This window comes from Hemitrygon akajei, unplaced genomic scaffold, assembly GCF_048418815.1.
Source record: "Hemitrygon akajei unplaced genomic scaffold, sHemAka1.3 Scf000076, whole genome shotgun sequence".
Taxonomy (NCBI): domain Eukaryota; kingdom Metazoa; phylum Chordata; class Chondrichthyes; order Myliobatiformes; family Dasyatidae; genus Hemitrygon; species Hemitrygon akajei.
The window spans coordinates 645,535-667,916 of record NW_027331962.1 but is presented as its reverse complement, the minus strand read 5'-3'; the positions used below and the strand labels follow the sequence as shown (position 1 = coordinate 667,916).

The following is a 22,382-nucleotide window of genomic DNA, read 5'->3' as shown; positions in this document are numbered from 1 at the left end:
GCGTCAGCTCTCTCTCCCCCATCCCCCTTCCTACTGCGGGATCTCTCTCCCCCATCCCCCTTCCTCCTGCGGCACCTCTCCCTCATCCCCCTTCCTCCTGCGGCACCTCTCTCCCCCATCACCCTACCTCCTGCGGGATAACTCTCCCCATCTCCCTTTCTTCTGCGGGACCTCTCTCCCCCATCCCCCTTCATCCTGTGGGATCTCTCTCCTCCATCCCCCTTCCTCCTGTGGGATCTCTCTCCCCCATCCCCCTTCCTCCTGTGGGATCTCTCTCCCCCATCCCCCTTTCTCCTGCGGCACCTCTCTCCCCCATCCCCATTCCTCTTGCGGGAGCTCTCTGCCCCATCCCCCTTCCTCCTGCGGCACCTCTCTCCCTCATCCCCCTTCCTCCTGCGGGATCTCTCTCCCCCATCCCCCTTCCTCCTGCTGCACCTCTCTCCCCCATCCCCCTTCCTCCTGCGGTACCTCTCTGCCCCATCCCCCTTCCTCCTGCGGGATCTCTCTACCCCATCCCCCTTCATCCTGCGGGTTCTCTCTCCCCCATCCCACTTCCTCCTGCGGCATCTCTCTCCCCCATCCCCCTTCCTCCTGTGGGATATCTCTCCCCCATCCCCCTTCCTCCTGCGGCACCTCTCCACCCCATCCCCCTTCCTCCTGTGGCATCTCTCTCCCCCATCCCCCTTCCTCCTGTGGGATATCTCTCCCCCATCCCCCTTCCTCCTGTGGGATATCTCTCCGCCATCCCCCTTCCTGCTGCGGCATCTCTCTCCCCCATCCCCCTTCCTCCTGTGGGATATCTCCCCCTCATCCCCATTGCTCCTGCGGGATTTCTCTCCGCCATCCCCCTTCCTCCTGCGGGATCTCTCTCCAAATCCCCCTTCCTCTTGCGGCATCTCTCTCCCCCATCCCCCTTCCTCTTGCGGCATCTCTCTCCCCCATCACCCATCCTCCTGAGGCATCTCTCTCCCCCATCCCCATTCTTCCTGCGGGATTTCTCTCCCACATCCCCTTCCTCCTGCGGGATTTCTCTCCCCCATCCCCATTCCTCCTGCGGGATTTCTCTCCCCCATCCCCATTCCTCCTGCGGGATTTCTCTCCGCCATCCCCCTTCCTCCTGCGGCATCTCTCTCCCCCATCTCCGTTCCTCCTGGGGGATCTCTCTCCCCCGTCCCCCTTCCTCTTGCGGGATCTCTATCCCCCGTCCCCCTTCCTCCTGCGGCACCTCTCTCCCCCATCCCCCTTCCTCCTGTGGGATCCCTGTCTCCCATCCCGCTTCCTCCTGCGGCACCTCTCTCCCCCATCCCTTTCCTCTTGCGGTATCCCTCTCCCCCATCCCCCTTCCTCCTGCGGCACCTCTCTACCCCATCCCCCTTCCTCCTGCGCGAGCTCTCTCCCCTATTCCCGTTCCTCTAGCGGGATCCCTCTACCCCCATCCCCCTTACACTTGCGGGATCCCCCTTCCTCCTGTGGGATCTCTCTCCCCCAACCCGCTTCCTCCTGCGGCATCTCTCTCCCCCATCCCCATTCCTCCTGCGGCACCTCTCTCCCCAATCCCCCTTCTTCCTGCGGCACCTCTCTCCCCCATCCCCCTTCCTCCTGTGGGATCTCTCTCCCCATCCCGCTTCCTCCTGTGGGATCTCTCTCCCCCATCCCCCTTCCTCCTGCGGCACCCCTCTCCACCATCCACCTTCCTCCTGCAGCATCTCTCTCCCCCATCCCCCTTCCTCCTGTGGGATCTCTCTCCCCCATCCCCCTTCCTCCTGTGGGATCTCTCTTCCCCATCCCCCTTCCTACTGCGGCATCTCTCTCCCCCATCCCCCTTCCTCCTGCGGCATCTCTTTCCCCAATCCCCCTTCTTTCTGCGGCACCACTCTCCCCCATCCCCCTTCCTCCTGCGGCACCTCTCTCTCCCATCCCACTTCCTCCTGCGCAACCTCTCTCCCCGATCCCCCTTCCTCTTGCGGGATCTCACTCCCCAAACCCTCTTCCTCCTGCGGCACCACTCTCCCCCATCCCCCTTCCTCCTGCGGGATCTCACTCCCCCATCCCCCTTCCTCCTGCGGGATCTCTCTCCCCCATCCCCCTTCCTCCTGCGGGATCTCTCTCCCCCATCCCAATTCCTCCTGCGGCACCTCTCTCCCCCATCCCCCTTCTTCCTGCGGGATCTCTCTCCCCCATCCCCCTTCCTCCTGCGGCACCTCTCTCCCCCATCACCCTACCTCCTGCGGGATATCTCTCCCCATCTCCCTTTCTCCTGCGGGACCTCTCTCCCCCATCCCCCTTCCTCCTGCGGCACCTCTCTCCCTCATCCCCCTTCCTCCTGCGGGATCTCTCTCCCCCATCTCCGTTCCTCCTGCGGGATCTCTCTCCCCCATCCCCCTTCATCCTGCGGGATCTCTCTCCTCCATCCGCCTTCCTCCTGCTGCACCTCTCTCCCCCATCCCCCTTCCTCCTGCTGCACCTCTCTCCCCCATCCTCCTTCCTCCTGCGGCACCACTCTCCCCCATCCCCCTTCCTCCTGCGGCACCGCTCCCCCATCCCCCTTCTTCCTGTGGGATCCCTCTCCCCCATCCCCCTTCCTCCTGTGGGATCCCTCTCCCCCATCTCCCTTCCTCCTGCAGGGTCTCGCTCCCCCATCCCACTTCCTCCTGTGGGATCCCAATCCCCCATCCCCCTTCCTCCTGCGGCACCTCTCCCCCATCCCCCTTCTTCCTGAGGGATCTCTCTCCCCCATCCCCCTTCCTCCTGCGGCACCTCTCTCCCCCATCCCCAGTCCTCCTGCGGGATCTCTCTCCCCCATCACCGTTCCTCCTGCGGGATCTCTCTCCCCCATCTCCGTTCCTCCTGCGGCATCCCTCTCCCCCATCCCCCTTCCTCCTGCGGGATCTCTCTCCCCCATCTCCGTTCCTCCTGCGGGATCTCTCTCCCACATCCCCCTTCCTATTGCAGCACCTCTCTCCCCCATCCCCCTTCCTCCTGCGGGAGCTCTCTCCCCCATCTCCGTTCCTCCTGCGGCATCCCTCTCCCCCATCACCCATCCTCCAGCGGCATCTCTCTCCCCCATCCCCATTCCTCCTGCGGCATCTCTCTCCCCCATCCCCATTCTTCCTGCGGGATTTCTCTCCCCCATCCCCTTCCTCCTGCGGGATTTCTCTCCCTCATCCCCATTCCTCCTGCGGGATTTATCTCCCCCATCCCCATTCCTCCTGCGGGATTTCTCTCCGCCATCCCCCTTCCTCCTGCGGCACCTCTCTCCCCCATCCCCCTTCCTCCTGCGGCACCTCTCTCCCCCATCCCCCTTCCTCCTGCGGCATCTCTCTCCCCCATCTCCGTTCCTCCTGCGGGATCTCTCTCCCCCGTCCCCCTTCCTCTTGCGGGATCTCTATCCCCCGTCCCCCTTCCTCCTGCGGCACCTCTCTCCCGCATCCCCCTTCCTCCTGTGCGTTCCCTGTCCCCCATCCCGCTTCCTCCTGCGGCACCTCTCTCCCCCATCCCCCTTCCTACTGCGGCATCTCTCTCCCCCATCCCCCTTCCTCCTGCGGCACCTCTCTCCCCCATCCCGCTTCCTCCTGCGGCACCTCTCTCCCCCATCCCCCTTCCTCATGCGGCATCTCTCTCCCCCATCCCCCTTCCTCCTGCGGCATCTCTCTCCCCCATCCCCCTTCCTCCTGCGGCACCTCTCTCCCCCCATCCCCTTTCCTCCTGCGGGATCTCTCTCCCCCATCCCCCTTCCTCCTGCGGCACCACTCTCCCCCATCCCCCTTCCTCCTGCGGGATCTCACTCCCCTATCCCCCTTCCTCCTGCGGGATCTCACTCCCCCATCCCCCTTCCTCCTGCGGCACCTCTCTCCCCCATCACCCTACCTCCTGCGGGATATCTCTCCCCATCACCCTACCTCCTGCGGGACCTCTCTCCCCCATCCCCCTTCCTCCTGCGGCACCTCTCTCCCTCATCCTCCTTCCTCCTGCGGCACCTCTCTCCCCCATCTCCGTTCCTCTTGCGGGATCTCTCTCCGCCATCCCCCTTCATCCTGTGGGATCTCTCTCCCCCATCCCCCTTCATCCTGTGGGATCTCTCTCCTCCATCCCCCTTCCTCCTGCGGCACCTCTCTCCAACATCCCGCTTCCTCCTGCGGCATCTCTCTCCCCCATCCCCCTTCCTCCTGCGGCACCTCTCTCCCCCATCCCCCTTCCTCCTGCGGCACCTCTCCCCCCCATCCCCCTTCCTCCTGCGGGATCTCTCTCCCCCATCCCCCTTCCTCCTGCGGCACCTCTCTCCCCCATCCCACTTCCTCCTGCGGGATCTCTCTCCCCCATCCCCCTTCCTCCTGCGTCAGCTCTCTCTCCCCCATCCCCCTTCCTACTGCGGGATCTCTCTCCCCCATCCCCCTTCCTCCTGCGGCACCTCTCCCTCATCCCCCTTCCTCCTGCGGCACCTCTCTCCCCCATCACCCTACCTCCTGCGGGATAACTCTCCCCATCTCCCTTTCTTCTGCGGGACCTCTCTCCCCCATCCCCCTTCATCCTGTGGGATCTCTCTCCTCCATCCCCCTTCCTCCTGTGGGATCTCTCTCCCCCATCCCCCTTCCTCCTGTGGGATCTCTCTCCCCCATCCCCCTTTCTCCTGCGGCACCTCTCTCCCCCATCCCCATTCCTCTTGCGGGAGCTCTCTGCCCCATCCCCCTTCCTCCTGCGGCACCTCTCTCCCTCATCCCCCTTCCTCCTGCGGGATCTCTCTCCCCCATCCCCCTTCCTCCTGCTGCACCTCTCTCCCCCATCCCCCTTCCTCCTGCGGTACCTCTCTGCCCCATCCCCCTTCCTCCTGCGGGATCTCTCTACCCCATCCCCCTTCCTCCTGCGGGTTCTCTCTCCCCCATCCCACTTCCTCCTGCGGCATCTCTCTCCCCCATCCCCCTTCCTCCTGTGGGATATCTCTCCCCCATCCCCCTTCCTCCTGCGGCACCTCTCCACCCCATCCCCCTTCCTCCTGTGGCATCTCTCTCCCCCATCCCCCTTCCTCCTGTGGGATATCTCTCCCCCATCCCCCTTCCTGCTGCGGCATCTCTCTCCCCCATCCCCCTTCCTCCTGTGGGATATCTCCCCCTCATCCCCATTGCTCCTGCGGGATTTCTCTCCGCCATCCCCCTTCCTCCTGCGGGATCTCTCTCCAAATCCCCCTTCCTCTTGCGGCATCTCTCTCCCCCATCCCCCTTCCTCTTGCGGCATCTCTCTCCCCCATCACCCATCCTCCTGAGGCATCTCTCTCCCCCATCCCCATTCTTCCTGCGGGATTTCTCTCCCCCATCCCCTTCCTCCTGCGGGATTTCTCTCCCCCATCCCCATTCCTCCTGCGGGATTTCTCTCCCCCATCCCCATTCCTCCTGCGGGATTTCTCTCCGCCATCCCCCTTCCTCCTGCGGCACCTCTCTCCCCCATCACCCTTCCTCCTGTGGGATCTCTCTTCCCCATCGCCCTTCCTCCTGCGGCACCTCTCTCCCCCATTCCCCTTCCTCCTGCGGCACCTCTCTCCACCCATCCCCCTTCCTCCTGCGGCATCTCTCTCCCCCATCTCCGTTCCTCCTGGGGGATCTCTCTCCCCCGTCCCCCTTCCTCTTGCGGGATCTCTATCCCCCGTCCCCCTTCCTCCTGCGGCACCTCTCTCCCCCATCCCCCTTCCTCCTGTGGGATCCCTGTCTCCCATCCCGCTTCCTCCTGCGGCACCTCTCTCCCCCATCCCTTTCCTCTTGCGGTATCCCTCTCCCCCATCCCCCTTCCTCCTGCGGCACCTCTCTCCCCCATCCCCCTTCCTCCTGCGCGAGCTCTCTCCCCTATTCCCGTTCCTCTAGCGGGATCCCTCTACCCCCATCCCCCTTACACTTGCGGGATCCCCCTTCCTCCTGTGGGATCTCTCTCCCCCAACCCGCTTCCTCCTGCGGCATCTCTCTCCCCCATCCCCATTCCTCCTGCGGCACCTCACTCCCCAATCCCCCTTCTTCCTGCGGCACCTCTCTCCCCCATCCCCCTTCCTCCTGTGGGATCTCTCTCCCCATCCCCCTTCCTCCTGCGGCATCTCTCTCCCCCATCCCCCTTCCTACTGCGGCACCTCCCTCCCCCATCCCGCTTCCTCCTGAGGGATCTCTCTCCCCCATCCCCCTTCCTCCTGCGGCACCCCTCTCCACCATCCACCTTCCTCCTGCAGCATCTCTCTCCCCCATCCCCCTTCCTCCTGTGGGATCTCTCTCCCCCATCCCCCTTCCTACTGCGGCACCTCCCTCCCCCATCCCGCTTCCTCCTGTGGGATCTCTCTCCCCCATCCCCCTTCCTCCTGCGGCACCCCTCTCCACCATCCACCTTCCTCCTGCAGCATCTCTCTCCCCCATCCCCCTTCCTCCTGTGGGATCTCTCTCCCCCATCCCCCTTCCTCCTGCGGGATCTCTCTACCCCATCCCCCTTCCTCCTGCGGGTTCTCTCTCCCCCATCCCACTTCCTCCTGCGGCATCTCTCTCCCCCATCCCCCTTCCTCCTGTGGGATATCTCTCCCCCATCCCCCTTCCTCCTGCGGCACCTCTCCACCCCATCCCCCTACCTCCTGTGGCATCTCTCTCCCCCATCCCCCTTCCTCCTGTGGGATATCTCTCCCCCATCCCCCTTCCTGCTGCGGCATCTCTCTCCCCCATCCCCCTTCCTCCTGTGGGATATCTCACCCTCATCCCCATTGCTCCTGCGGGATTTCTCTCCGCCATCCCCCTTCCTCCTGCGGGATCTCTCTCCAAATCCCCCTTCCTCTTGCGGCATCTCTCTCCCCCATCCCCCTTCCTCTTGCGGCATCTCTCTCCCCCATCACCCATCCTCCTGAGGCATCTCTCTCCCCCATCCCCATTCTTCCTGCGGGATTTCTCTCCCCCATCCCCTTCCTCCTGCGGGATTTCTCTCCCCCATCCCCATTCCTCCTGCGGGATTTCTCTCCCCCATCCCCATTCCTCCTGCGGGATTTCTCTCCGCCATCCCCCTTCCTCCTGCGGCACCTCTCTCCCCCATCACCCTTCCTCCTGTGGGATCTCTCTTCCCCATCGCCCTTCCTCCTGCGGCACCTCTCTCCCCCATTCCCCTTCCTCCTGCGGCACCTCTCTCCACCCATCCCCCTTCCTCCTGCGGCATCTCTCTCCCCCATCTCCGTTCCTCCTGGGGGATCTCTCTCCCCCGTCCCCCTTCCTCTTGCGGGATCTCTATCCCCCGTCCCCCTTCCTCCTGCGGCACCTCTCTCCCCCATCCCCCTTCCTCCTGTGGGATCCCTGTCTCCCATCCCGCTTCCTCCTGCGGCACCTCTCTCCCCCATCCCTTTCCTCTTGCGGTATCCCTCTCCCCCATCCCCCTTCCTCCTGCGGCACCTCTCTCCCCCATCCCCCTTCCTCCTGCGCGAGCTCTCTCCCCTATTCCCGTTCCTCTAGCGGGATCCCTCTACCCCCATCCCCCTTACACTTGCGGGATCCCCCTTCCTCCTGTGGGATCTCTCTCCCCCAACCCGCTTCCTCCTGCGGCATCTCTCTCCCCCATCCCCATTCCTCCTGCGGCACCTCACTCCCCAATCCCCCTTCCTCCTGCGGCACCTCTCTCCCCCATCCCCCTTCCTCCTGTGGGATCTCTCTCCCCATCCCCCTTCCTCCTGCGGCATCTCTCTCCCCCATCCCCCTTCCTACTGCGGCACCTCCCTCCCCCATCCCGCTTCCTCCTGTGGGATCTCTCTCCCCCATCCCCCTTCCTCCTGCGGCACCCCTCTCCACCATCCACCTTCCTCCTGCAGCATCTCTCTCCCCCATCCCCCTTCCTCCTGTGGGATCTCTCTCCCCCATCCCCCTTCCTCCTGTGGGATCTCTCTTCCCCATCCCCCTTCCTACTGCGGCATCTCTCTCCCCCATCCCCCTTCCTCCTGCGGCACCTCTCTCTCCCATCCCACTTCCTCCTGCGCAAACTCTCTCCCCGATCCCCCTTCCTCTTGCGGGATCTCACTCCCCAAACCCCCTTCCTCCTGCGGCACCACTCTCCCCCATCCCCCTTCCTCCTGCGGGATCTCACTCCCCCATCCCCCTTCCTCCTGCGGGATCTCTCTCCCCCATCCCCCTTCCTCCTGCGGGATCTCTCTCCCCCATCCCAATTCCTCCTGCGGCACCTCTCTCCCCCATCCCCCTTCTTCCTGCGGGATCTCTCTCCCCCATCCCCCTTCCTCCTGCGGCACCTCTCTCCCCCATCACCCTACCTCCTGCGGGATATCTCTCCCCATCTCCCTTTCTCCTGCGGGACCTCTCTCCCCCATCCCCCTTCCTCCTGCGGCACCTCTCTCCCTCATCCCCCTTCCTCCTGCGGGATCTCTCTCCCCCATCTCCGTTCCTCCTGCGGGATCTCTCTCCCCCATCCCCCTTCATCCTGCGGGATCTCTCTCCTCCATCCCCCTTCCTCCTGCTGCACCTCTCTCCCCCATCCCCCTTCCTCCTGCTGCACCTCTCTCCCCCATCCTCCTTCCTCCTGCGGCACCACTCTCCCCCATCCCCCTTCCTCCTGCGGCACCGCTCCCCCATCCCCCTTCTTCCTGTGGGATCCCTCTCCCCCATCCCCCTTCCTCCTGTGGGATCCCTCTCCCCCATCTCCCTTCCTCCTGCAGGGTCTCGCTCCCCCATCCCACTTCCTCCTGTGGGATCCCAATCCCCCATCCCCCTTCCTCCTGCGGCACCTCTCCCCCATCCCCCTTCTTCCTGAGGGATCTCTCTCCCCATCGCCCTTCCTCCTGCGGCACCTCTCTCCCCCATCCCCCTTCCTCCTGCGGCACCTCTCCCCCATCACCCTTCCTCCTGTGGGATCTCTCTTCCCCATCGCCCTTCCTCCTGCGGCACCTCTCTCCCCCATCCCCCTTCCTCCTGCGGCACCTCTCTCCCCCATCCCCCTTCCTCCTGCGGCATCTCTCTCCCCCATCTCCGTTCCTCCTGCGGGATCTCTCTCCCCCGTCCCCCTTCCTCTTGCGGGATCTCTATCCCCAGTCCCCCTTCCTCCTGCGGCACCTCTCTCCCCCATCCCCCTTCCTCCTGTGCGTTCCCTGTCCCCCATCCCGCTTCCTCCTGCGGCACCTCTCTCCCCCATCCCCCTTCCTACTGCGGCATCTCTCTCCCCCATCCCCCTTCCTCCTGCGGCACCTCTCTCCCCCATCCCGCTTCCTCCTGCGGCACCTCTCTCCCCCATCCCCCTTCCTCATGCGGCATCTCTCTCCCCCATCCCCCTTCCTCCTGCGGCATCTCTCTCCCCCATCCCCCTTCCTCCTGCGGCACCTCTCTCCCCCCATCCCCTTTCCTCCTGCGGGATCTCTCTCCCCCATCCCCCTTCCTCCTGCGGCACCACTCTCCCCCATCCCCCTTCCTCCTGCGGGATCTCACTCCCCTATCCCCCTTCCTCCTGCGGGATCTCTCTTCCCCATCCCCCTTCCTCCTGCGGCACCTCTCTCCCCCCATCCCCTTTCCTCCTGCGGGATCTCTCTCCCCCATCCCCCTTCCTCCTGCGGCACCACTCTCCCCCATCCCCCTTCCTCCTGCGGGATCTCTCTCCCCCATCCCCCTTCCTCCTGTGGGATCTCTCTTCCCCATCCCCCTTCCTACTGCGGCATCTCTCTCCCCCATCCCCCTTCCTCCTGCGGCATCTCTTTCCCCCATCTCCGTTCCTCCTGGGGGATCTCTCTCCCCCGTCCCCCTTCCTCTTGCGGGATCTCTATCCCCCGTCCCCCTTCCTCCTGCGGCACCTCTCTCCCCCATCCCCCTTCCTCCTGTGGGATCCCTGTCTCCCATCCCGCTTCCTCCTGCGGCACCTCTCTCCCCCATCCCTTTCCTCTTGCGGTATCCCTCTCCCCCATCCCCCTTCCTCCTGCGGCACCTCTCTCCCCCATCCCCCTTCCTCCTGCGCGAGCTCTCTCCCCTATTCCCGTTCCTCTAGCGGGATCCCTCTACCCCCATCCCCCTTACACTTGCGGGATCCCCCTTCCTCCTGTGGGATCTCTCTCCCCCAACCCGCTTCCTCCTGCGGCATCTCTCTCCCCCATCCCCCTTCTTCCTGCGGCACCTCACTCCCCAATCCCCCTTCCTCCTGCGGCACCTCTCTCCCCCATCCCCCTTCCTCCTGTGGGATCTCTCTCCCCATCCCCCTTCCTCCTGCGGCATCTCTCTCCCCCATCCCCCTTCCTACTGCGGCACCTCCCTCCCCCATCCCGCTTCCTCCTGTGGGATCTCTCTCCCCCATCCCCCTTCCTCCTGCGGCACCCCTCTCCACCATCCACCTTCCTCCTGCAGCATCTCTCTCCCCCATCCCCCTTCCTCCTGTGGGATCTCTCTCCCCCATCCCCCTTCCTCCTGTGGGATCTCTCTTCCCCATCCCCCTTCCTACTGCGGCATCTCTCTCCCCCATCCCCCTTCCTCCTGCGGCATCTCTTTCCCCAATCCCCCTTCTTTCTGCGGCACCACTCTCCCCCATCCCCCTTCCTCCTGCGGCACCTCTCTCCCATCCCACTTCCTCCTGCGCAACCTCTCTCCCCGATCCCCCTTCCTCTTGCGGGATCTCACTCCCCAAACCCCCTTCCTCCTGCGGCACCACTCTCCCCCATCCCCCTTCCTCCTGCGGGATCTCACTCCCCCATCCCCCTTCCTCCTGCGGGATCTCTCTCCCCCATCCCCCTTCCTCCTGCGGGATCTCTCTCCCCCATCCCAATTCCTCCTGCGGCACCTCTCTCCCCCATCCCCCTTCTTCCTGCGGGATCTCTCTCCCCCATCCCCCTTCCTCCTGCGGCACCTCTCTCCCCCATCACCCTACCTCCTGCGGGATATCTCTCCCCACATCTCCCTTTCTCCTGCGGGACCTCTCTCCCCCATCCCCCTTCCTCCTGCGGCACCTCTCTCCCTCATCCCCCTTCCTCCTGCGGGATCTCTCTCCCCCATCTCCGTTCCTCCTGCGGGATCTCTCTCCCCCATCCCCCTTCATCCTGCGGGATCTCTCTCCTCCATCCCACTTCCTCCTGCTGCACCTCTCTCCCCCATCCCCCTTCCTCCTGCTGCACCTCTCTCCCCCATCCTCCTTCCTCCTGCGGCACCACTCTCCCCCATCCCCCTTCCTCCTGCGGCACCGCTCCCCCATCCCCCTTCTTCCTGTGGGATCCCTCTCCCCCATCCCCCTTCCTCCTGTGGGATCCCTCTCCCCCATCTCCCTTCCTCCTGCAGGGTCTTGCTCCCCCATCCCACTTCCTCCTGTGGGATCCCAATCCCCCATCCCCCTTCCTCCTGCGGCACCTCTCCCCCATCCCCTTTCTTCCTGAGGGATCTCTCTCCCCATCGCCCTTCCTCATGCGGCACCTCTCTCCCCCATCCCCCTTCCTCCTGCGGCACCTCTCCCCCCATCACCCTTCCTCCTGTGGGATCTCTCTTCCCCATCGCCCTTCCTCCTGCGGCACCTCTCTCCCCCATCCCCCTTCCTCCTGCGGCACCTCTCTCCCCCATCCCCCTTCCTCCTGCGGCATCTCTCTCCCCCATCTCCGTTCCTCCTGCGGGATCTCTCTCCCCCCGTCCCCCTTCCTCTTGCGGGATCTCTATCCCCCGTCCCCCTTCCTCCTGCGGCACCTCTCTCCCCCATCCCCCTTCCTCCTGTGCGTTCCCTGTCCCCCATCCCGCTTCCTCCTGCGGCACCTCTCTCCCCCATCCCCCTTCCTACTGCGGCATCTCTCTCCCCCCATCCCCCTTCCTCCTGCGGCACCTCTCTCCCCCATCCCGCTTCCTCCTGCGGCACCTCTCTCCCCCATCCCCCTTCCTCATGCGGCATCTCTCTCCCCCATCCCCCTTCCTCCTGCGGCATCTCTCTCCCCCATCCCCCTTCCTCCTGCGGCACCTCTCTCCCCCATCCCCTTTCCTCCTGCGGGATCTCTCTCCCCCATCCCCCTTCCTCCTGCGGCACCACTCTCCCCCCATCCCCCTTCCTCCTGCGGGATCTCACTCCCCTATCCCCCTTCCTCCTGCGGGATCTCACTCCCCCCATCCCCCTTCCTCCTGCGGCACCCTCTCTCCCCCCATCACCCTACCTCCTGCGGGATATCTCTCCCCATCACCCTACCTCCTGCGGGACCTCTCTCCCCCATCCCCCTTCCTCCTGCGGCACCTCTCTCCCTCATCCTCCTTCCTCCTGCGGCACCTCTCTCCCCCATCTCCGTTCCTCTTGCGGGATCTCTCTCCGCCATCCCCCTTCATCCTGTGGGATCTCTCTCCCCCATCCCCCTTCATCCTGTGGGATCTCTCTCCTCCATCCCCCTTCCTCCTGCGGCACCTCTCTCCAACATCCCGCTTCCTCCTGCGGCATCTCTCTCCCCCCATCCCCCTTCCTCCTGCGGCACCTCTCTCCCCCATCCCCCTTCCTCCTGCGGCACCTCTCCCCCCCATCCCCCTTCCTCCTGCGGGATCTCTCTCCCCCATCCCCCTTCCTCCTGCGGCACCTCTCTCCCCCATCCCACTTCCTCCTGCGGGATCTCTCTCCCCCATCCCCCTTCCTCCTGCGTCAGCTCTCTCTCCCCCATCCCCCTTCCTACTGCGGGATCTCTCTCCCCCATCCCCCTTCCTCCTGCGGCACCTCTCCCTCATCCCCCTTCCTCCTGCGGCACCTCTCTCCCCCATCACCCTACCTCCTGCGGGATAACTCTCCCCATCTCCCTTTCTTCTGCGGGACCTCTCTCCCCCATCCCCCTTCATCCTGTGGGATCTCTCTCCTCCATCCCCCTTCCTCCTGTGGGATCTCTCTCCCCCATCCCCCTTCCTCCTGTGGGATCTCTCTCCCCCATCCCCCTTTCTCCTGCGGCACCTCTCTCCCCCATCCCCATTCCTCTTGCGGGAGCTCTCTGCCCCATCCCCCTTCCTCCTGCGGCACCTCTCTCCCTCATCCCCCTTCCTCCTGCGGGATCTCTCTCCCCCATCCCCCTTCCTCCTGCTGCCCCTCTCTCCCCCATCCCCCTTCCTCCTGCGGTACCTCTCTGCCCCATCCCCCTTCCTCCTGCGGGATCTCTCTACCCCATCCCCCTTCCTCCTGCGGGTTCTCTCTCCCCCATCCCACTTCCTCCTGCGGCATCTCTCTCCCCCCATCCCCCTTCCTCCTGTGGGATATCTCTCCCCCATCCCCCTTCCTCCTGCGGCACCTCTCCACCCCATCCCCCTTCCTCCTGTGGCATCTCTCTCCCCCATCCCCCTTCCTCCTGCGGCATCTCTCTCCCCCATCCCCCTTCCTCCTGTGGGTTATCTCCCCCTCATCCCCATTGCTCCTGCGGGATTTCTCTCCGCCATCCCCCTTCCTCCTGCGGGATCTCTCTCCAAATCCCCCTTCCTCTTGCGGCATCTCTCTCCCCCATCCCCCTTCCTCTTGCGGCATCTCTCTCCCCCATCACCCATCCTCCTGAGGCATCTCTCTCCCCCAGCCCCATTCTTCCTGCGGGATTTCTCTCCCCCATCCCCTTCCTCCTGCGGGATTTCTCTCCCCCATCCCCATTCCTCCTGCGGGATTTCTCTCCCCCATCCCCATTCCTCCTGCGGGATTTCTCTCCGCCATCCCCCTTCCTCCTGCGGCACCTCTCTCCCCCATCACCCTTCCTCCTGTGGGATCTCTCTTCCCCATCGCCCTTCCTCCTGCGGCACCTCTCTCCCCCATTCCCCTTCCTCCAGCGGCACCTCTCTCCACCCATCCCCCTTCCTCCTGCGGCATCTCTCTCCCCCATCTCCGTTCCTCCTGGGGGATCTCTCTCCCCCGTCCCCCTTCCTCTTGCGGGATCTCTATCCCCCGTCCCCCTTCCTCCTGCGGCACCTCTCTCCCCCATCCCCCTTCCTCCTGTGGGATCCCTGTCTCCCATCCCGCTTCCTCCTGCGGCACCTCTCTCCCCCATCCCTTTCCTCTTGCGGTATCCCTCTCCCCCATCCCCCTTCCTCCTGCGGCACCTCTCTCCCCCATCCCCCTTCCTCCTGCGCGAGCTCTCTCCCCTATTCCCGTTCCTCTAGCGGGATCCCTCTACCCCCATCCCCCTTACACTTGCGGGATCCCCCTTCCTCCTGTGGGATCTCTCTCCCCCAACCCGCTTCCTCCTGCGGCATCTCTCTCCCCCATCCCCATTCCTCCTGCGGCACCTCTCTCCCCCAATCCCCCTTCCTCCCTGCGGCACCTCTCTCCCCCATCCCCCTTCCTCCTGTGGGTTCTCTCTCCCCATCCCCCTTCCTCCTGCGGCATCTCTCTCCCCCATCCCCCTTCCTACTGCGGCACCTCCCTCCCCCATCCCGCTTCCTCCTGTGGGATCTCTCTCCCCCATCCCCCTTCCTCCTGCGGCACCCCTCTCCACCATCCACCTTCCTCCTGCAGCATCTCTCTCCCCCATCCCCCTTCCTCCTGTGGGATCTCTCTCCCCCATCCCCCTTCCTCCTGTGGGATCTCTCTTCCCCATCCCCCTTCCTACTGCGGCATCTCTCTCCCCCATCCCCCTTCCTCCTGCGGCATCTCTTTCCCCAATCCCCCTTCTTTCTGCGGCACCACTCTCCCCCATCCCCCTTCCTCCTGCGGCACCTCTCTCTCCCATCCCACTTCCTCCTGCGCAACCTCTCTCCCCGATCCCCCTTCCTCTTGCGGGATCTCACTCCCCAAACCCCCTTCCTCCTGCGGCACCACTCTCCCCCATCCCCCTTCCTCCTGCGGGATCTCACTCCCCCATCCCCCTTCCTCCTGCGGGATCTCTCTCCCCCATCCCCCTTCCTCCTGCGGGATCTCTCTCCCCCATCCCAATTCCTCCTGCGGCACCTCTCTCCCCCATCCCCCTTCTTCCTGCGGGATCTCTCTCCCCCATCCCCCTTCCTCCTGCGGCACCTCTCTCCCCCATCACCCTACCTCCTGCGGGATATCTCTCCCCATCTCCCTTTCTCCTGCGGGACCTCTCTCCCCCATCCCCCTTCCTCCTGCGGCACCTCTCTCCCTCATCCCCCTTCCTCCTGCGGGATCTCTCTCCCCCATCTCCGTTCCTCCTGCGGGATCTCTCTCCCCCATCCCCCTTCATCCTGCGGGATCTCTCTCCTCCATCCCCCTTCCTCCTGCTGCACCTCTCTCCCCCATCCCCCTTCCTCCTGCTGCACCTCTCTCCCCCATCCTCCTTCCTCCTGCGGCACCACTCTCCCCCATCCCCCTTCCTCCTGCGGCACCGCTCCCCCATCCCCCTTCTTCCTGTGGGATCCCTCTCCCCCATCCCCCTTCCTCCTGTGGGATCCCTCTCCCCCATCTCCCTTCCTCCTGCAGGGTCTCGCTCCCCCATCCCACTTCCTCCTGTGGGATCCCAATCCCCCATCTCCCTTCCTCCTGCGGCACCTCTCCCCCATCCCCCTTCTTCCTGAGGGATCTCTCTCCCCCATCCCCCTTCCTCCTGCGGCACCTCTCTCCCCCATCCCCCTTCCTCCTGCGGCACCTCTCTACCCCATCCCCCTTCCTCCTGCGGCACCTCTCTACCTCATCCCCCTTCCTCCTGCGGGAGCTCTCTCCCCCATCCCCCTTCCTCCTGCGGCACCTCTCTACCCCATCCCCCTTCCTCCTGCGGGAGCTCTGTCCCCCATCCCCCTTCCTCCTGCGGGATCTATCTCCCCCATCCCTCCTCCTGTGGGATCTCTCTCCCCCATCCCCCGTCCTCCTGCGGGAGCCCTCTCCCCCATTCCCGTTCCTCTTGCGGGATCCCTCTACCCCCATCCCCCTTCCTCCTGTGGGTTCTCTCTCCCCCATCCCCCTTCCTCCTGCGGGATCTCTCTTCCACATCCGCTTCCTTCTGTGTCTTTCCATCCTTTACCTTAGGTGATGTCTCTTCCTCCATGTCCCATCGACATTTCCTGATTCTCAAATCTTCCTCACTGTTTGACTTTCTCCCCTTCATCCCTGCCCTTTCCGACTGTCTCACGTCAGGAACACTTTTCTAACCATCAGGGAATGAGAGAGAATATGTGGAGTTTACAGGGTCATACCGACAGACGAAATTACTGACATTCGGTGAATTCTTTGGAGCTGGGCAGTGAGGGACATTGACAGTGATGGGAACTACGATCAGTGAATTAATAAAGGGTTTAATGTTTGCTGAAATATCCGAGTGAGAGAAATTGCCTCAGACGCACGGTTTTAGTCACTATGTTCATCAATCTATCTGTTTGTGTTTAGACTCGGGTTGAATGGCCTGGGAGATTCAGGAGTGAAACTGGTGTCTGCGGCTCTGAGGAACCCGGAGTGTAAAATACAGAGACTGGGGTAAGTACCAGACTGTGGGAGATTGCGATTACAGTCACTGGGTGTCTGACACTGAACATTAATTTATCAGTAATTGTGTTACTGATAAACACTGGGGATTTGTACCGTCTCCTGTCTCCCTGTGTCCTTCACCCTCACTCTCTCTCATCTCCAGGCTGGAGAATGTCGGTCTCACAGATTCTAGTGCCGAGGATCTTGTCTCCGCTCTCAGTACAAACCCATCACTGACGGAACTGAACCTGATATCAAACTCGCTGACAGACTAGCCTTATAATCTTCCAGATTCATATCATTACCTAATTTTTGAACCTTTTTGAAGCTCTTCCTTTCTTCTTCACTAGATTTACAACGGCCTTTGTGCACCACGGATCTTGTACCCCACCATCCTTTCCATGTCTCATTGGAAGGTATCTACTCAGTACCCCACGCAAATATCCCTTGAACATTTTCTACATTTCTTTGGTCCGTTTCCCTGAGGACATCAATTTCCAATTTATGCTTACAAGTTCCAGCCTGATATGCTCATAGTTCTCCTTACTCCAATTAGAGGTTTCCCTAACTTGCCTGTTCCTATCCCTCTCTAATGCTGTGGTAAAAGAGATAGAACTGTGATCACTATCTCCAAAATGCTCTCCCACTGAGAGACCTGACACCTGGCCAGGTTCATTTCCCAATACCGGATCAAGTGCAGCCTCTCCTACGTATTGTGTCAGGAAACCTTCCTGAACACACCTAACAAACTCCACCCCGTCAAAACCCCTCACTCTAGGGAGATGCCAATTAATATTTGGGAAATTAAAATCTCCCACTTCAACAACCCTGTTATTGTTACTCCTTTCCAGAATCTGTCTCCCTATCTGCTCCTCGATGTCCCTGTTACTGTTGAGAGGTCTATACAAAACTACCAGTCGAGTTATTGACCCCTTCCTGTTCCTAACCTCCACCCACAGAGACTGTAGACAACCCCTCCATGATGTCCTCCTTTTCTGTAGCCGTGACACTATCTCTGATCAACAGTGCCATGCCTCCACCTCTGTGGCCTCCCTCCCTGTCCTTTCTGAAACATCTAAAGCTGGGCACTCGAAATAAACATTCCTGTCCCTGCAGCATCCGAGTCTCTGTAATGGCCACCACATCATATCTCCAAGTACTGATCCACGCTCTAAGCTCATCTGCTTTGTTCACAACACTTCTTGCATTAAAATAGACACACCTCAAACCATCGGTCTGAGAGCGTCCCTTCTCTATCACCTGCCTATGCTCCCTCTCGCACTGTCTCCAAATTTTCTCTATTTGTGAGCCAACCTCCCTTTCCGCCATCACTTCATTTCAGTTCCCACCCCCTCCCAGCAATTCTAGTTTAAATTCTCCCCAATAGCCTTAGCAAACCAGGATATCGGTTTCCCTGGCATTCAAGTGCAACCCGTCCTTTTTGTGCAGGTCACAGCTGCTCCAAAGGAGGTCCCAGTGATACAGAAATCTGAATCCCTGCCTCCTGCTCCAATCCCTCAGCCACGCATTCATCCTCCACCTCATTCTATTCCTGTACTCACTGTCGCGTGGCACAGGCAGTAATCCCGAGATTACTACCTTTGCCGGTCCTGCTTCTCAACTTCCTTCCTAACTCCCTGTACTCTGTTTTCAGGACCTCTTCCCTTTTCCTACCTATGTCACTGGTACCAATATGTACCACGACCTCTGGCTGCTCTCCCTCCCACTGCAGGATATCTTGGACGTGTTCTGAAACATCCCGGACCCTGGCACCTGGGAGGCAAACGACCATCCGCGTTTCTTTCCTGCGTCCACAGAATCGTCTATTTGGCCCTCAAACGACAGAGTCACCTGTCACTACTGTCTTCCTCTTCCTTTCCCTGCCCTTCTGAGCCACAGGGCCACTGTTGTCTCCACCAGGTAGGCTGTCCCCACCCCTCTCCAGCAGTACTTGAACAGGGGTACTTATCGTCAAGGGGAATAGCCACAGGGGTACTCTCTATTACCTGCTTCTTGCCCTTCCCTCTCCTGACTGTGACCCACTTCTTCAGTCTCCCGTGGCCCCGGTGTGACCACCTGCTTGTAACTCCTCTCTATCACCTCCTCGCTCTCCCTGACCAGACGAAGGTCATCGAGCTGCATCTCCAGTTCCCTAACTCGGTCCCTGAGGAGCTGCAGCTCGACACACCGGGTGCAGATGTTGCCGTCCAGGAGGCTGGGAGTCTCCAGGATCTCCCACATCTGACACCGAGCACAGAAAACCAGCCTCACACACATACTCTCTGTCTGTATTGTAAACAGATAACTTACCTCGCCTCGACCGTTTATCGCCGAAGCCCCGTTGATCCAAAACCTTCCTACTCCGTCTCCCGCTCCTCTGACGCTCGCTCTGTAAATCTGTCTTCCTTTTAAACTCTTCTCGCTCTTCTCACTGGCCGACTTGCACAGTTGTGCTGAAGAAAAAAAAAATCAGTAATTGTGTTACTGATAAACACTGGGGATTTGTACCGTCTCCTGTCTCTCTGTGTCCTTCACCCTCACTCTCTCTCATCTCCAGGCTGTACAATGTTGGTCTCACAGATTCTGGTGCCGAGGATCTCGTCTCCGCTCTCAATACAAACCCATCACTGACGGAGCTGGACCTGACTTTGAATAAACTGGGAGATTCAGGAGTGAAACTGGTGTCTGCGGCTCTGAGGAACCCGGAGTGTAAAATACAGAAACTGGGGTAAGTACCAGACTGTGGGAGATTGTGTTTACAGTCACTGGGTGTCTGACACTGAACATTAATGTTATCCGTAAATGTGTTACTGATAAACACTGGGGATTTGTACCATCTTCTGTCTCTCTGTGTCCTTCACCCTCACTCTCTCTCATCTCCAGGCTGAACAGTGTCGGTCTCACAGATTCTGGTGCCGAGGATCTCGTCTCCGCTCTCAGTACAAACCCATCACTGACGGAGCTGAACCTGAGTGGTAATAAACTGGGGGATTCAGGAGTGAAACTGGTGTCTGCGGCTCTGAGGAACCCGGAGTGTAAAATACAGACACTGGAGTAAGTACCAGACTGTGGGAGATTGTGTTTACAGTCACTGGGTGTCTGACACTGAACATTAATGTTATCCGTAATTGTGTTACTGATAAACACTGGGGATTTGTACCGTCTCCTGTCTCTCTGTGTCCTTCACCCTCACTCTCTCTCATCTCCAGGCTGAACAGAGTCGGTCTCACAGATTCTGGTGCCGAGGATCTCGTCTCCGCTCTCAATACAAACCCATCACTGACGGAGCTGGACCTGACTTTGAATAAACTGGGAGATTCAGGAGTGAAACTGGTGTCTGCGGCTCTGAGGAACCCGGAGTGTAAAATACAGAAACTGGGGTAAGTACCAGACTGTGGGAGATTGTGTTTACAGTCACTGGGTGTCTGACACTGAACATTAATGTTATCCGTAAATGTGTTACTGATAAACACTGGGGATTTGTACCATCTTCTGTCTCTCTGTGTCCTTCACCCTCACTCTCTCTCATCTCCAGGCTGAACAGTGTCGGTCTCACAGATTCTGGTGCCGAGGATCTCGTCTCCGCTCTCAGTACAAACCCATCACTGACGGAGCTGAACCTGAGTGGTAATAAACTGGGGGATTCAGGAGTGAAACTGGTGTCTGCGGCTCTGAGGAACCCGGAGTGTAAAATACAGACACTGGAGTAAGTACCAGACTGTGGGAGATTGTGTTTACAGTCACTGGGTGTCTGACACTGAACATTAATGTTATCCGTAATTGTGTTACTGATAAACACTGGGGATTTGTACCGTCTCCTGTCTCTCTGTGTCCTTCACCCTCACTCTCTCTCATCTCCAGGCTGAACAGAGTCGGTCTCACAGATTCTGGTGCCGAGGATCTCGTCTCCGCTCTCAGTACAAACCCATCACTGACGGAGCTGGACCTGAGTTTTAATAAACTGGGGGATTCAGGAGTGAAACTGGTGTCTGCGGCTCTGAGGAACCCGGAGTGTAAAATACAGAAACTGTGGTAAGTACCAGACTGTGGGAGATTGTGTTTACAGTCACTGGGTGTCTGACACTGAACATTAATGTGATCAGTAATTGTGTTACTGATAAACACTGGGGATTTGTACCGTCTCCTGTCTGTCTGTGTCCTTCACTCTCACTCTCTCTCATCTCCAGGCTGACGATGGTCGGTCTCACAGATTCTGGTGCCGAGGATCTCGTCTCCGCTCTCAGTACAAACCCATCACTGACGGGGCTGGACCTGGGATTCAACTCTCTGACAGACGGATCTGTCCCCGCTCTCCGCCGCCTCATACTGACCCTCCCGAGTCTGGAGTGGATCCGGTGAGTGTTTGTGTTAATGTTCAATGTGATAAAATATCAGCGGATCCGCGGGTTTTCTGGTGATATTTGTCTGTGAGTGTTGTTGAAACATTAACCCCGGTCCCCAGTTACTGACACTGTTGTGTAATCTGTTTATTTCATCTTTATTCTCCCATCTGTTTCAGGCTGGTGGTGAATCGGTTCAGTGAGACCGGGAAGAAGGAACTGAGATCTCTGCAGGAACCCAGACCCGGACTGAGAGTGGATCTGAACCTCTGAATGTGTGAACATCCCCGCCCGCGGGATGGGGACATTTGGCCGACTCCCCGCCCTCCCCTTTAACTCCCGCCCTTACCTTTAACGGCCGCGCGCCGGGGCTGATTCCCAACGGTTTTAACGGAACCGGCTCGGGCCTCGCGCTGAGTGCGTCGCTCGCAGCGGTCCCGCAGTGACGTGTTTCCGCCTGCTGTCCGGCGGGGCAGCTTCCGCCGGATGTGCGTGTGCGAGACTCCCCACGTGACACCCCGGGGAATTACCCGGACAGGAAGAGCCCGGGGGTCCGGGGCTCAGTCTGGGACACCGTTGTCCCGGGGTGGGGGGGATGATCCCGGGAGAGAATCCTTTTGCTCCCTTTGCTGAGGACGGTGCATTCGGCAGCCTGGCCGATATAATGATGTTAAATGGACAAATCCCTCGGCAGTGACCCTGGATCTGCAGCGATCCCGGACACGGTCCTGAAGTGTGATTTTATAATCATCGGTTCCCCGATGCAGAGTGACGGTGAGAAACGGGACTGATTATTCAACCGGTCACTCCTTGTCGCCGCTCAGTTAATTGTGTGTGACCGTGAGCAGATCATTTATTCCCGCACGTCAGCAGCTCACACATTGTTTCATTTATATTTCTCATAAAAAATCAATAAACCGCTGTATCTTCCTGACTTGTGTCGGACTCGAGTTTTATTTGAGGTTTCTGTTGCCCTCCACACCCTGTGCACTGCAACAGTGGGTCGGAGCTCCTCACACTGACACAGTAGCGTCTCAGCTCCAGGCTGAGGGAGGTCGGACAAGCACAGTCTAGGAGCCCAGGATCTCATCTCCACCAGATAGATAGATAGATAGATAGATACTTTATTCATCCCCATGGGGAAATTCAACATTTTTTCCAATATCCCATACACATATTGTAGCAAAACTAATTACATAAAAATACTTAACAGTAAACATATGATATGCATCTAAAATCACCCTCTCAAAAAGCATTAATAAATAGCTTTTAAAAAGTTCTTAAGTAGTTTACATAATACATTGAGTCCTAACCCCGGCACTTTAACATATCCTACTCCTGGCGGTTGAATTGTAAAGCCGAATGGCATTGGGGAGTATTGATCTCTTCATCCTGTCTGAGGAGCATTGCATCGATAGCAACCTGTCGCTGAAACTGCTTCTCTGTCTCTGGATGGTGCTATGTAGAGGATGTTCAGGCTTTTCCATGATTGACCGTAGCCTACACAGCGCCCTTCGCTCTGCTACCGATGTTATACTCTCCAGTACTTTGCCCACGACAGAGCCCGCCTTCCTTACCAGCTTATTAAGACGTGAGGCGTCCCTCTTCTTAATGCTGCCTCCCCAACACGCCACCACGAAGAAGAGGGCGCTCTCCACAACTGACCTATAGAACATCTTCAGCATCTCACTACAGACATTGAATGACGCCAACCTTCTAAGGAAGTACAGTCGACTCTGT

General features: G+C 60.3%; 1 protein-coding gene across 3 annotated transcripts in view; it reads left to right on the top strand.

Moving 5' to 3' along the window:
- Positions 1 to 21,576, top strand: part of LOC140722398 (NACHT, LRR and PYD domains-containing protein 12-like) — a 92,965-nt gene extending 71,389 nt beyond the window's left edge. For all 3 annotated transcript variants that reach the window (XM_073037149.1, XM_073037147.1, XM_073037148.1), the window contains exons 10-17: positions 16,225 to 16,311; positions 18,860 to 19,030; positions 19,186 to 19,356; positions 19,512 to 19,682; positions 19,838 to 20,008; positions 20,164 to 20,334; positions 20,490 to 20,657; positions 20,822 to 21,576. In XM_073037149.1, the coding sequence (XP_072893250.1) occupies positions 16,225 to 16,311; positions 18,860 to 19,030; positions 19,186 to 19,356; positions 19,512 to 19,682; positions 19,838 to 20,008; positions 20,164 to 20,334; positions 20,490 to 20,657; positions 20,822 to 20,915 (1,204 nt within the window). In that variant the 3' untranslated portion in view covers positions 20,916 to 21,576. The remainder of the gene's footprint in view (positions 1 to 16,224; positions 16,312 to 18,859; positions 19,031 to 19,185; positions 19,357 to 19,511; positions 19,683 to 19,837; positions 20,009 to 20,163; positions 20,335 to 20,489; positions 20,658 to 20,821) is intronic.
- The last annotated feature ends 806 nt before the right edge of the window (positions 21,577 to 22,382 follow it).